A 14,942-nucleotide genomic window follows, 5' to 3' on the forward strand; every position below is an offset into this window, starting at 1 on the left:
GATTTAATCTACGCTGTATGGTCTGATACAAGTAATACAACTGGTGAACGGACATAACCTTGCGTATTAGTACCAAACTATAATCGACACCCAGAGAAACAGAAAATGTGGAACCCGTCCTCTGCGCCGCCCGAGATTATAAGAACTTTCGAGGACTTCCTTGAAGCAATCAATTCCGGCTTTAAAACAACGAGCGAATTGAGAAACGCAGCAATTTTAGAATAGAGATTTAATGTATGGGTGTTGGATTACGTGACCAGAATACGGGCCGCGGGCCGCGTTAGCGGCCGCAGCAGCGGAGCCTGGAGATTACGTCTCCGGGCTGCCAACAGCTATATCTACACTTCCGCTGCTGCTGCTGCCAACCTCCTACTTTCTCTTCTACATACCGATTAACAGCTTCCGAATATACTATATTGATATTCAGCGAGCTCCAGCCCATGCAGGCAGTCCTGTTGAGTACAACAGATACCCTGTGATTCCAACAATGGGCGTCATACCCTCAGTTTTTCGCTAAAGAACTTCGCCTCTGAATCGAAGACTTCAAGGTCGCTTGTCATGAAATCCAACAGCAAGACACCATTGCCATAGGCAGTTATTAAGAATGGCACGAGGCTAATTCAAATCTACTTTTCTCGGGAATCTTCGACCACGATGGCGTTAGGATCACTGAAAAACAAGCTATGCAATCGCTCGAGTAGTGTAACGAGGTTGAATGGCAAGTTTACTTAAATCAAAACAGCCCCATGAAAAATCACAAAGGATTAGAGGACAAAGGTAGAGTGTGTGATCGAAGACATTGAACTACTCAAGTTATAACCACGGTTACTCTACGATTTTAGGTTAGCTTTATTGCAGATTTCGTGTGTGACTTCATGTTTACGGTAGTGCATGTGCACTTTTATGTTACGGGTAGATTGTTAGACCGTGTTTATGGGTTTATGAGCTAGTAAACTACCACGCGATTATTAATTCCTGAATTGCTGTGGTCCATCTCAGGAACTGGCAGTAAAGGTGATGGCCATAACGCACCCTCTTACCGTCAACCTCGAAACCAGATCTTCCAATATCATCCTTCAGAAGGGAGTAATTCCAGTCAAGTAGAAGGAACCGGCACAAGGGGTTTTTTACGCCGTTTTTTGACACATACCACCACTCTTCCATCTTGGGGACTAGGACCACTAGTTGGATATCCATTACATTTGTAGGAGAGCATAGCAGTTAGAACGAATTTGTCTTGAAACCAAGGAACAGTTCTACAATAAAAATATGATTAGGAACCGTCAATCGAGAAGATAGGTTGGAAATCAGTTCAGGTCAAGTTCTCTCGCTGGGGGCATTTGGACTCTCCCTATAGACCTTTGCTCTTTGGAGAGTCCCGGGAAGAGGATGGTCAGACTACTTGGCATCTGTTTGCTAATCCCCGTTGCGAAGACAGAATAACACTGGGGACTTGACACTTATGGAAGAGATAAGAAGGGTAAGAAGATGGGGCAACCTCGACAAATCAACGAGACAGATACTATGAGAATTGTGATCTCTTTATACTCCAATTCGACTACAGCAGAAGTAGACTGTCTCTATCAGGTTCCCTAGATGTGGCTTGCTCACCCTGCTCGCTCATATCGCACTATTTAGGGAGGTGGCCAAGCCAGATTTCAAACTGGCGATCTTGAGAAGCAGGACTTGCGGTTAAATAGAATTGTGACCCAAGTTGTGTCATCGATTCCGCCAGCAATCACTCAATGAGTTCTTCCGTAGGTAATTGCCGACGTGGCAAAATACTAGTCGTTTTGTATGTGTCCTAGCTACCAATGTGTATGAGATATGCGGCGGCATTCCTACAAGCAATCAGGTGTATACTTCTGCCTAGTGAGATTGATTCTTTGGCCCTTGGTAACGGCCACACTGCATGCCAACCGGATATCAACGCAGCATGATACTCCCCTGCCAACACCATCCCTCCTTATTTTTGCGCTTTACTAGCGACGCTTTGGGCATACGGATGCTTTAAACCTCCTGATTGAACCAAAGTAAGCCCGCTCATTTCACGTTTCGTTCCCCCCAGCCTGAATTCGCGTCCATATCTTGTAGCACTTTGGTCATACATCTTAGCAAATGAGCCGCACTCAACGATACTAGAATCACAATTCATATACTTCCAATTATTTCAACGACGGGCCCAGCCTAGGTCAAAAAGCGACGTAAGAGGAGGTTAGCGGCAGGACTTCCCTGCTGGAGGAACTGTGGCAGGGAAAGGCTAACGCTTGAACTGTTCACAAACAATGGAAGCCCATTGGGGGAATCGGCCTTCACATTCTCATTCTGGGCATCGTTATCATTCTGGCAGCAATGGCCACATGAACCCATGGCTGGCAAGGAGCCATGCTTGCTCTGAGAGGGAGCAGACACCAAGGCCAGCACTGGCGCTCTCGGCCGCTGCCATTCGAGTGTGTATTTCACTCAATTGGGCGTATTCACCGGCATGATCGCTTCTCTCTTATTTGAGAATGCCGGTGTGGCTCTGAAAGTGGCCCCACTGCTGCCCTGGTTTATGGAAATCTCAGGGCAAGGCCTGCGTCACCGTACGGCTTAGTTACCAAAACCATATGGACTGTGCCTTGGAAAGGGACTTCATCTAAAATTTCGCCGTTGGCTTCGCAGTAATATTGGCCACTGCTGCTCAGTTCACTTCAACAGCTCTCCTTACCGCTTCGAAAGAGCAAACATAACGGTGTCAGTAAGAATCTCCGGGATTATATATGCCGCGAACAAGACGGATATCTCCAGCAGTAGTCCTGGTGTTATCACGGGCTTTTACAACATTAAAGGTTCAAATATCTGGATTTCGCAGCCAGAAACATATTTCTGATTTGGCGAGTACCGCTTCAACAAATCGACACAGGAGGGAAATCCCGAAAACATCGAAGACTCAACAACAATTTTAAGAGCGATTCTACCTTTCACAAGCGGAAGAGAGGGAATAAATTTGCCTGAATATCACCGTACGGCAGTAGTGATAGATACCAGAGTTGTCTGCGCTCGGCCTCTCCTCAACAACCTTACGTTCGCTGTGACTGACAATGCACCATACAATCGAATTGACCATTTTGATGAAGTGTTTGTCCGCACCGGATGGGGCATCCCAAAAGAACTGTCCGTCTTCTATCGAGAACCAGCATATTCGAATTACTATTGATTTCGTCAGCCTTTCGAAAGTGTCATGTTCGTAGGCAAACCGATAGAGGAAACGGAATATTGGCCGACTTCAGTATGCTCCACCAAGTGCGGCATATTATCGAGAGACTCAATGTCCAAATTCATGCCTGTTTTACCTCCCCTACTGTCTACGACTTCTACATTTCGTTCTTGTTGCTATTACTACGCTACTGTTCCTCCAGTTTAGCAAGGCAAGCTCGCTCAGGAACGTGTGGAGGGCACTTAGTCAATGCGGTTCTGTGGAGGCAGAAGAGGTACTCAAGCTGTTCACAGACAAGGCGGATGATAAATTCGAACAGACTATTGAAAAGGCAAACCTGGAGTTTGGCTCAGGATTAAAACAACGCGCCAAGGCGAAGAGGGTTGACGGATTTGTGCGAAATGAGCTGACATATTTTTGAGCTAATGACCATTATCTGTTACTTGATGATGTTAGAATCAGTTCTGTGACAGTTAACTGTGCCAAAAACTCACGCTGTCTGTTTCTTTATTGATTCGTTATTCAAGGTTGTCTACTGAAAGCTCTCGATTGTAGTCGGTAAGTAGCGGCCCATAGAATCACTTCAGGCATTAGACTTTGACACTTTTTCCAGCTGCCCGCGCTCCCTCTTTATCAGCTATTTACTTACCAGCAAGCCCTATTCTGTGCGGTATTCAGGCACTAATGTTAAACTATCCAACAAGATAAAACGCATCTGAGAAATGTGATAGCCAAAACCGCCGGCAACCTGCAGTATTAGAGAACTAAACAGATTTCGAGTAGACTGAATATGCCAGCGGCGGGGCCAGAAGAAAATAGGGCCTAGCTCGTGTATTGACTCGCTTGCATACAGCTGCCGCGACGTCCACCCCGGACAGAGCCGGAGCTGTATAGATACGGATATGCCGAGAAGACATATGAGGTCGAGTGGTTAATAAGCCGTCTACGGAAGGTGTTTGGTTGTGACCAAGTACTGCAAAGGGACATTGGAGCTGACTCCGAAGCAAGGGAATCCCTGACCCTGGTACGAATCTGACAGTAGTTGTAACCCAGCATGCAAGCGAAATTCGGAGGGCTTTCGCAAATTTATTAAAGTGTGTGTTCCGAACTTTGGACTTCGTAGAGATGGAGCTGTAGGTCAATAATGAATACATGGATGATGGTCCAGCTTCGTGCCGCTAGTTGTGTCTCTCATTGGTCTACGACGAAGGGGTCATCATTCGGGACCCTGCAGAGTTCAGCAGCAATGGCCTTGGCCTTTTCGGTTTCTTCTGGGTAAAATATGTAGATACTCATTTGATAATAAATTCCCACTGGCTTTTTTCTGCGGCACATCTTGGGTAGTTATTAACAGCTGTGGGGGGAGCAACCGACCTGGGGAGGTGCAGCCCCAGAAGAACCTTACGCACATTGCCCATGCGAATGTTATTCTCCCCAGCTATTCCGAAAGAAAAGGGCGTTTGATATAAAGTGTTGGCCGGATATCCACCATAGCACAGAGTCGACCCAGTGATGAAAACATTGGTCTTGGCAGGGCTTCCGTTCTATGCTAGTAACAGAGGGACGGGTGTTAAAAATGATCAATCTGAGGGTCAAGTTCACATGACCCTCTAAAATGCTGGCGGGGTTTCATTTTACGAGCTTTTAAAGATCAAAGTAGTACGACAAGAATCGGACTTTTCGTCGTATTATCTTGGTATGGGTAGCTCGAGGATGCCTGCGCCGCCCCTGAGACAAGTCAGGCAGAAGTGCTCGCACCGCCGCAGAATCAACCCCAGATAGAGAAAATTTACGCATTTTCGGGGTCGTACCAACTGAACCACTATTCTAGTACAGTGGCAGCACTCATCCGCGGATGTCCTACAAGGTAGTGGTGGCCTTGCCGCCCCCGCGATGCTGCTTCTGAGAAAGGACGGCATTATATCCTTAGAGGAATTTTCTCGAGCGCCATTGAGTAGTCGGACGAGCCTTTGTTCTACTTCTTGGCCGCATTCCACTTCCCAACATATTACGGTCTTTGGGGTTTATATTTGTACCACCTCCTCATTGACGCCTTCTTCATCCGACAAGGACGCGTCAGCGGCGGCCTTGACCTTGGGAGAGGTGTTCCCGATGTTGCAGAGGACTTGGAAGCGCGCTCAGCCTGCGTACTGCCCACCTTCTCCTGCTGGGTGTTTTCCGAATCCGAGTTGCTGGTAACATCCGAGCCCCCACCACACGACACTCACACCCAAGAGCCACTCGAGGCCGACCCTGAGTTCCCGAGTCAAGGGCTATCAACTCGCATCCGCCACTGGAGATAGGAATTGAACCAAGAGAGCACGTGGCCACGTCTGTGACCTAGAGCCGTCAAGCTGAGTGCCGGATCTTCTCGCTGGCAGTTTTAGAACAAAGAGAAGACTCGAGAACTCAGAAATACAATCTGGCGAGTCTTGAGATTTCCCCGTCGAGGGGGAAGCTGCTCCGCGATTGATCTTCTCATCACCATTCTCCGAATATGCTGGGCTGAGCCCTCGCATCCCCTTCCGGGAGAGGAAGGACCGGCCTTCCATGATGCATCGCCCACTTCCACCAGAGCCAGGAAGTGGCCCAGATACTCATATAATGTCCAAATTTGTCGAAGGTTCTCAACGCAGTCCCGATGAAGAAGTCCTAAATCCATCCTAGCCAGCAGAGAAGGTGCAAGGTGTTACGAACGTGTAAGAAACCGAGGAAGGACTCCTCCAAGAAGGGGGGTTTTCTTTTATACATTTTGCTCTTCTTTCCATAATGCAAAGTTTTCCATTCCATACGCTACCAAGATGAATCGATTGCCACAAAGTCCGTCGCATATGCTCTTCCGGTTCTATGGTTCTGGGAAACTGGCTTACATCTAGGTTTGGGAGAAACATAGATACATCGCCATTATGCTATTCATTGAGGAATCAAACCAGAACCTTCAAACACGTCAGAAATATGAGCATGAAAACCACTCAACCACAGAGCTTTTCACGGTAGCAAGGGTAGTAGCAAAAAGTGGAAGGAGAGATATGGTGCTGGAGGAAGGAGGTGCGGCTTGGCCCTACCGTGTTGTTCTCGACATCATAGGGTCTGGTTGGCAGGGTCAGAGTGGTACAGGTAGGGTAATTGCGCTTGAAATTTAGGGGGCATGGCGCCTGCTTGCATCATTCATCACTGAGGCTTGAAATCCAGCCCGAGTTCGGGAGCGAAACTCGGCTAAAAGTGATGAGCTCGAAATCCCAGAGCGTTCAGTCCGGCTTGGTATCTTTTGGGTCCTATGAGAGGACAGCCCTTACGGATAGATTGGCAAGAAAGAAAGGCGATGGTGCGGGAAATTAGGTCAGACTAAGTTCGCTCGAAGAAACATCCGCCCCCCATTTGGACTCCCTCAACAAACTCTATGCTCTTTGAAGGAGTCCTGAGAGAGGGATCGTCACGGAATACCCCATACTGGCCTCTTATCTCCATTGCCAAAACATGACAACACTGATGGGTTAATGCGTATCGATTAAATGAGAAAGGTAAGTACTGAACAGACTTGACAGATCAGGCAGGTGGATAGCAGAACAGTTGGGGCCCAATGATACTCCGAATACAACGGCAGTAAATATGTATAGGAAATTAAAAAAGAGCTGAGGTCGGAAAAGGGCATGCCCGAATGCCGTTGGCGTCTTGGCAGAGCCATTGAACGAAGCCATCACTGTCTGGCTCTCCGCGCATTCCTTACTAAGCGGTAAGTAATGGTTTGGGAGTTGACCGCATGAGAGGGGGATGGCTAGATCTCCGTTGAAGAAATTTATCTAAGAGAGTTTCTTGTGGACTGGTTTATCTCCCGCAAAAGTGCAGGTTTCATCTGCCCCCCCTATATTCGGAGGGTTTATATTGCTTACATTAAGCTTAAGCGAAAGCAGTAGTTGGCATGACTCGGGAGGTCTGACGCGCGCTTAGTTGCAAACTAAATACGGCAACTTTGTTTTTTTGCGGTTGGCTACGGACTTGCACAAGTTCTACAGTTGTCAAGTTCCTTTTCAAACATTTCCAAATAGAAAAACTGTGTAGGAAACCGGTTCAGAGATGATCATTCAGCGTTACAGAGGGAGTTGAGATGCAAAACTGACGTTATGGCCCCGGAGAAGAGTTGCCATTTGCTTTGAGCGTTGGTTGAGGAGCAACGAGACTCGCAGATATGCCAGGGGCATCCTGGCGGCTTCATGGCCCAAGGGAGCCCGGTGTTGGGAATGCCCCCTTCTCAAGATTGCCCAAGGAGCCGGGAGTATTGAGCACTATGTCAGAGTCTAGACTACGCTAGAAAAAAGTTCCCGAGGCTTTAAGCCACTTTAAATTGTATATGGAGATATTGCATGCAATCACCATGGATCGCCATGGATGGGCGCAGGGAACTGTGTCAGAGTATGGTGGACCCAGGCGAGCCAGAGTGGGATCGTTCGATTAATCAACACCTGTCAGCGCTTAGCGCGTGGCACGGTACTTGCAGGATGAGGCCATCGTCGGGTCTACTGTAGTGTAAAGTAGTGTAATGGGGTACCCGGGGTAGGGAAGACCATCGTCATTTCGAGTTGCGGGATCGACGGAGGATGTACACTACACTGTAGGCCGGGATCATTTGCAATTCCCTTGACTCGTCTCCAGAGCCGCAAATGCCTCCGCGAAGAGAAATGGCAGCCGCGAAAAAAAAATCCCCCAAGAATAAACTAAATGTAAGCACTGTGTTCGTTTCTTGAGCCAGAATCTATCGATCATGAGGTTTGTCTGAATTTCTCGGTCTCGGGTCTGGGGGTGAAACTTGGATGATGGGATGATGCTTTTTTTTAAGGTAATCGGTGCAGGGAACACGGCGAATAAGGCAGGACAAGGGGTTCGTTTCTGAAGAGACGTGATTGGAGGATTCAACCCGGAGTTTCATCGCAAATTACCTTTACTTTCTCGGAAACACTCGGTGCAACCCCGTGAACGAGGGCCAGTCTCGACTAACAGGGCCAGCACGTACCTCGTCAACACCAAAGCCCGGTAGTGATTTACACATCGCAGTCCAGGATTGAAGAGGCCCCCTTACGGGGACGTCTTGGCGATGGTGGCACCTCTGGTTACAAAAGGCGGCAGTCCTCGAGTCGCCCAGGGGGAAATTCTCCGATCAGGTTTCCATCAACTCGACTTCATTCTCTGCTAGACAGCACGTCTGCGATTCCGTTCATTCAACTACACTCATTTCCTGTCTTTCGTGTCGTTCTCTTTCTTCTTCTTCTTCTTCTTCTTCAGTATCCAAATCAGCTCAGGTTGCCCAAGATGGCCAGGTCAAACCAACTTATCTTCGCTCTCTTCCTCGCCCTCACCGGCACCCACGCGGCCCCTCAGGCAGGCCCCGCCATGGTCGCCCGCGCCGACGAGCCCGCGACGTTCGAGCCCCAGACCAACGCCGGCCCCGGAGGCAGCAGCTACAAGGACTCGGCCCACTTCCGCGTCTACAACGGCAAGGGCACCGATGCCGACGACTCCCTCGCCATGCTCGAGGGCGCCTACGAGTGCTTCGTCGAGACGCTCGGCTGGCGCTCCTCCGGCCTCTCGTACAACCCGGGCTCCGACTCGGGCCCGTACTACAAGACCAACGTCTACTCCGTCTCCACCCTCGCCAACGCCGCCGGCGTGATGCACTCCGAGGCCGAGACCGGCGCCGGCTGGCTCGAGGTCGTCGACACCTGGCTCGCCACCGCCGGGGTCACGGTCCACGAGTACGGCCACGCCCTGCACTACCACCAGCGCACCTGGGTCGGCCAGGGCCGCACCGGCGCCTGGTGGGAGACGGTGGCCAACTGGGTCGCCGACACGTACAACACGTCGCCGCTCTGCGCCGACGCCCGCACCAAGAACAACCAGCCCGAGGGCCGCACCGAGTTCGAGGTCGACAAGGTCATCGGCGACTCGCACCAGGTCATCGTCGACGGCTCCGTCGACACGGGCAACTACTACCAGGCCTGGCCCTTCCTGACCTACCTCACTAACAACCCGGACAACTTCGCCGGCCTCGGCCGCGACACGCTCCACCAGATGATGGTGCAGTACGAGGAGAACAGCAACGAGACGCCGCTGCACACGCTGGCCCGCGTCGCCGGCAACGCCACCGTCGCCGACATCGTCGGCCGCTACTGGGCCCGCATGGCGCACCTCGACATCGGCCACGAGCAGGCCCTCGAGATCTTCAACCAGGCAAAGGCCGGCCTCAACTTCGCCAACGTCGACAAGTCCGGCTCCGGCTACAAGGTCAAGTCCGCCCGCGCCCCGCGCTATATGGGCGCCAACATCATCCCGCTGACGGCCTCGGGCGGCAAGGTCGACGTCAAGGTCACGTCGGCCGGCGAGTTCACCGCCACGCTCGCCATCAAGGGCGCCAGCGAGGTCCGCTACGTCACCCTCGCCAACGGCGCCGGCTCCGCCACCGTCGCCAGCGGCGAGGAGGCCTCCCTCGTCGTCGCCAACACCCCCAAGACCCTGATCCTGTACGACGGCTTCGAGCTGGCCAGCAGCGCCGCCAACAAGGGCCTGGACTACTCCTTCACCCTGACCGGTGCCACCGTCGCTTAAGCGGGTGGTGGTGAAGGGGGGGCCTCGCGCCTCTGTGTAACATCATGTACATTTATCTATTCTTCTCTACATACTGTAAGCCACTGGACGAAGGCATTTGTACATATTCCTTTTCCAAAAATGATACCATCGTTGCGGAAACAAACAAACAAACATTACGTTTCTACCAACAAAACCCCCCGTTTTCCGTCATAACCAATGCAATGCTAAACATCTCTCTGGTAAGGGGCTGTCCTTGACCCCGGTGCCAACCATGTGAGTCTACAAGGGTGGTGTGATTATCGTGTGAAGACCCTGCAGTCGGGCCGCGCCTTCGTCTCTCAAGCCTCAAGTGCTTATGCGGCTTGATAGCATGGCGGGGTGCTCGGCGAACGACTTGAAGTATTCGTTCACCGACATGGAGGTGATGACGGCCGCGACGCAGACGACCAGCGTGATTGGACGTTGAAATAAGCTCATGGCCGAGGTAGGCTTTGCCGGTTCCTTGCCCGACAGACCGGCTCCGGCCGTTTGGTCCACGCCGTCGCCGATAAAACCCAGGGTCCGCAGCTGGATGTACGTCAGCCGGGCAAGGTAGACGCAGTACATCGTGACGCCGGCGATGAAGTCCGGGCTCGGCCGCGGCATGGTGGCGGCAAAGGCCGCGATGGGGACGATCCGCAATACGACCATGGTCACGACGTTGGCGACCATCGCCCGCCGGAAAACCGACGAGTTGCCCGCGTTCCGGCCGTGGTGTCGCAACAGCGCGATGGTGTCGGAGAAGATCTCCGTCGCCAACCCCGCATAGATGAGGTAGAAGGGCCGTCGCGGGGCGCTCTGGACCAGGGTGACCAGCAGGGAGGCCAGGGCAAGGACGTGGTGGGCAAAGTACTCGGGCGAGTAGCTGAGGAGCGGCAGCTCGGAGATCCAGAGGACGCCGCGGGAGGCCAGGCAGATCTTGCCGGAGGTGGTGAAGGGGCGCTGGGCGGCGAAGACGTCCGTTGCCGGGGGCGTCTCGTTGTACGCGGATAGGCAAATGGGAGCTGTGACGAGGGTCACGAGCAAGCCCACGGGGAAGACGAAGTAGGGGGCCAGCTTTCGGGATTTGTCGAGCTCCAGCGTCGCGTAGAAGGCCGGGTCCAGCCGTCTGGCCAACTTGTGTAGAACCCGGTTCAGGAGTTGGTAGACGGCTAAGCCCGCGAGGAAGGACGTTGCGTCCGGGGAGAATATCGGGCTCAGAGTGGCCATGATACGGCGGAGCTTTATTTTATTTTATTCTTTAGATCTTCTCTTTGTCGAAATGGAATTGCTGCCTTTGGAGCCCACCATGACAGAGATCAAAATAGCGACGTAAAGAGTGGAAGAGTTGTCAATGGTTCCGTGGTGCATTATTTAACATGGCCTTGGCCCTACGATTGTCCTGGCCATCTCCTCTGCCTACTGCGGCGGATGACCGGACGTTCCCGCCTCGTCTGCTCGGACGACGGCCAATTGACGTTGCTTACACATGGTCATATCTTTATCGTCGATATCTCACGTAAGCCTAGGGAGGGGCCGAAGCGCAACGGACACTGGACGGTTGGGCATCTGGAGAGAAGCTGAAAACATAGGTCAAGGCTTCTGATAATATTGCATAATTCACGAGCGATCTTTGAGAAGGTAGTCAGTTGTTGGTGGTCCCGTCAAAGCTGAGGACTCAATCGTGTTAGTTGGGTGGGTGAGACGATACGATCAGCCTTGTAGGGCCTAGTATGTGTTTGTAAGTGTGCCGTGTGCCTTGTATCTGCCAATTACACCGGCCTTCAGCCTGGGGATGACAGGCAAGCTGGACCGATTGTGCCATCTCCGGCGCCGGGGCCCCGGCATTGTGTGCGGCGGAGCGGCCGGCCGTCCCGGGTGCTGGCGGAGCAGCCGGTTGGTCCAGCGTCCCTCGGGATGCGGGAGAATGAGGTCATCCCGAGGCTCGCAGGGGGGGGGAAGTGCCCTTTTTTTGATTTCGGCGACGGCCAAGAACGAGGCTCGTATGTTTGTACACCATGGTGGGTGCCCCAAATCTCGGAAGATTGGCGGATCAGCTGGACAGGGTGCGAGCACGATGGAAACGAAACGAAGGGAACTCCGCCGGGCGGTCGGGAGGATCAGGTACAATGTGCGCCACCCCCTCCAAGACGGTGGCAGATTGGAGATTGGAAGCCTGCAAATGTCCGGCACACGGTGTAGAGAGGCAGAAGAAGGGAATGGCGAGTGCCGACAAGGCTGTGTGAGAGCGTGTTGAAACCTTGGCCGGAGAATCTGCCTCGTGCTTCAGGTAGGAGATGAGGGGATACGGAACACCGCACGGCCAGACACCCCCGGCGGCCCAGAGTGCCCAGTTACACTGCCCAAACATGTGTAGCAGTGTAACCGCTGCGGCAGTCCAGGAACACATCCAATCCGTACACTGCATACTACACTAGTACCCACCGATGCCGGGGTGGGTGTATGCATACCATGTACGCGTATCCGTAGCCGGTGGAGATTCGTAGTGATTGGTTGGCCCAGACTCTCCCGGCGTCCAGACAGACAATGTGACAACGTGAAGTGAGGAATGGCGAGGTCGAGGTTATTTTGTGGTGGTGGTGCTGGTACCGTATTGGCATTGGTATCCGGCCGTCCGCAGCTCCGGACGGTTCGGGCGCCGATGGTATGTTTCTTCAGGGGAAAAGCTTGCTGGTTGCTGGTTGCTGGTCATTGGGAGGTCCGCAGTGAGTGCGTTAATTTTATGGGGTCTTGGCGGCTGAAGGCTGTCATGGCTCGAGTGGCTTACGTGATTGGGCGCCGGGGACCCCACCGCACCGTTGGCGGCACTGTCGACTTCTCACTGTGCGCCTCCCCTTTATTTGAGGCAGGAAATTGAGAGTCGCATCCAAATTCCCGGCGGTCTTGGCACTCAATGGTGACTGGGTCCGCTTGGAGAATTGGTGGAGAGAGGTGGGGTGGGCACAGTGCGGATGGGGACTAAGGTTAATTGCGGTCGGGACCGGGAAGGTGGTGGGTGGGAGGTGGGTGCCTTGCACCTACCTGCTGTGCTGTGCTGCGTGCGGTGCCACTTGGGTGCTTCGCTTCGGAAGGTGCCTTCCTTCTCCAGGTGTTCCAGGGTTCCAGGCTGGGCTGGCCATTCCCTCCCTCCTTCCTTCCTTCTCCAGTGTCTCCCGGACCGGACTGTCCGTCATTCCTTGCCTTGCCTTGCCTTACCTTACCTCAGCTCAGCTTTACCGGTAGTCTCATCCACATTACAATCAGTGGTTCATTCATGGTGTACCGATAGAGTTATCCGTACTCAACCAGACATTGTAAACCCAAACTATTCAAACATGCATTCTCTTTCTCATTCACATTCGCTCCCATCTCATCCCATCCCATCCCAGCTCCTCTTTCCACACCTGCCCACCCCCTCTCACTCTCTCACCCTCTTACCCTTTGCCCCTCTCCTCACCCCTCGTCTCATTCATCTTCAAGTCGTCGACTTTGTTGGAGGATTCGAGAACCCACTCGCCATTCCAGCCCAGCCCAGCCCAGCCCACCAAGGGTTTCCGGTGTTTAGGAAAGACGATCCTCTGTTTTGACTACGGATACGAATTGACCACAAAACCTAAGCGACGACACCTGCAGGCCCTGCTTCCTCTGCCCCCGCGGCGCCCCTCTGCCGCCGTGTGATCTGCCTTGGCCGTACCGATCTGTTCCTTGGCGTACATAGACACCACCGCAATGCCAGGGCCAGGCGCTCGCACGCTTGCCCGACTTGACCAGACGGAGGGAGTGGCATTCGCCTCTGCCATGTTTTTCTCGCTCCTGCCATCCCATTGTCCATCATCCCGCGTGTCCGTTCGTATTGCGCTCTGCGAAGGAAGGTACCTCTACCATGTATTGCTTACTTCATACTGCCTGCCTCGCGACAACCAATTCGTATTACGCCCGCTTGCCTTGGCTTGCCGTCACTTACCACCATCCATCCGCTTTGCTATGCTGTGCCATCGAGCTTTCCCACGGATGACCAAGTTTTTGTTTTGTGATTTTTATTTTTATTTTTTAGCATGATTGGGCACGAGGCGAGATGCAGCACACACACCATCCCGTCTCTGAGGACCAGCCGTGCTTGTTGCTTGTGTCCCTCTCTTCCCGCCAGCCAGCCAGTCCCGTTGTCCCAGTACCTGACTGAAGACAAAGAAGCGATTGAATTGATTGCTTGGCATCCATCATTCGCTCTGTCGCCAACCTGGTTCCCTTTCATTGCTTGCTTACCCCTCCCTGCCCCCAAAGCCGCAACGGTTGCGCTCCCCGTGCGGCGGACGGACCATCATTCGATGCATTTCAATTCAACCCAAACAAAGAAGGCAAAAGCAAAACGGCGAGTCAACCATCGGCGGCACTCTATCCAACTCACCATCCACCTCGGATTCTTGTCGTGTCAATAGCCCAGCCTCTTGAATCAATCTCCCTCGCTGGCCTGAGACGCCATCTCATCGCCAAGACGCTGCTGGGCCTTAGCTTTACTCGCTGGACGAACCCCCCTGGATGATCCTGTCCAACCCTTTTTATTGTTTTTTTACTTCCTTACTTCGTTCTCGCTCTCCGTGTCTCTCAGTCTTTTCCCTCCGTCCGTCGAGGCCTCGTTGCTGTTGCGCCCTACTGCATCCCGTCGACATTTGCCAGAGCAGTCCGATCTGCCAAAGGCCCATTTCGCTCGTCCATCCACCCACCTCCGTGCCCCTCTGCTGCTGGCCGTCCGTCCGTGAGTCGTGCGTGACAGGCGGCCCCTCGTTGAGATGACTGACAGAGGCTCCCCGCGTATTTGGCTTGGGATAGGTCTTGGCATCATTCGCGCTGGGTAGGGATGGCTGGTTTCTCTTTGGGGGGACGTCTCCCGACCCGAGCGTCCGTCCTCCTTGTCTCCTTGTCTCCTTGTGTCGCGCCCAGCCCAGCTCAGCCCGCCGTCTCGCCTCGTTGCTCATTCAGAGTTCGTCCCCATTTCTCGTCTTGTCTCCGGATGAGCAAGCACCAGTCGTGAGGCCCGCGATGCAGCTCAAGCCCATCCCATCCCCTCCCTGCTCCCCGGTCGCATCAGCCGTGCCATGCCTCGCCGTTCGAGATCAAACCGGTGGATGCGCATCCAGCCGTCCCCGTG

General features: G+C 53.0%; 2 protein-coding genes across 2 annotated transcripts; one reads left to right on the forward strand and one right to left on the reverse strand.

The window, feature by feature from the left end:
• Positions 1-8,503: 8,503 nt before the first annotated feature.
• Positions 8,504-9,796, forward strand: EsH8_X_000681 (uncharacterized protein; the record flags this gene model as incomplete). The annotated part of the gene is made up of 1 exon (XM_083274769.1): positions 8,504-9,796. One exon carries the CDS (start codon positions 8,504-8,506, stop codon positions 9,794-9,796), a length of 1,293 nt encoding a protein of 430 aa, XP_083120161.1.
• A 327-nt stretch (positions 9,797-10,123) lies between these two features.
• On the reverse strand, positions 10,124-11,026 carry EsH8_X_000682 (uncharacterized protein; the record flags this gene model as incomplete). Its single annotated transcript, XM_083274770.1, has 1 exon — positions 10,124-11,026. The coding sequence occupies one exon, from the start codon at positions 11,024-11,026 to the stop codon at positions 10,124-10,126; it is 903 nt and encodes a 300-aa protein (XP_083120162.1).
• Between the last annotated feature and the right edge of the window lie 3,916 nt (positions 11,027-14,942).

This window comes from Colletotrichum jinshuiense, chromosome 10, assembly GCF_051148585.1.
Source record: "Colletotrichum jinshuiense chromosome 10, complete sequence".
NCBI classification, from domain to species: Eukaryota; Fungi; Ascomycota; class Sordariomycetes; order Glomerellales; family Glomerellaceae; genus Colletotrichum; species Colletotrichum jinshuiense.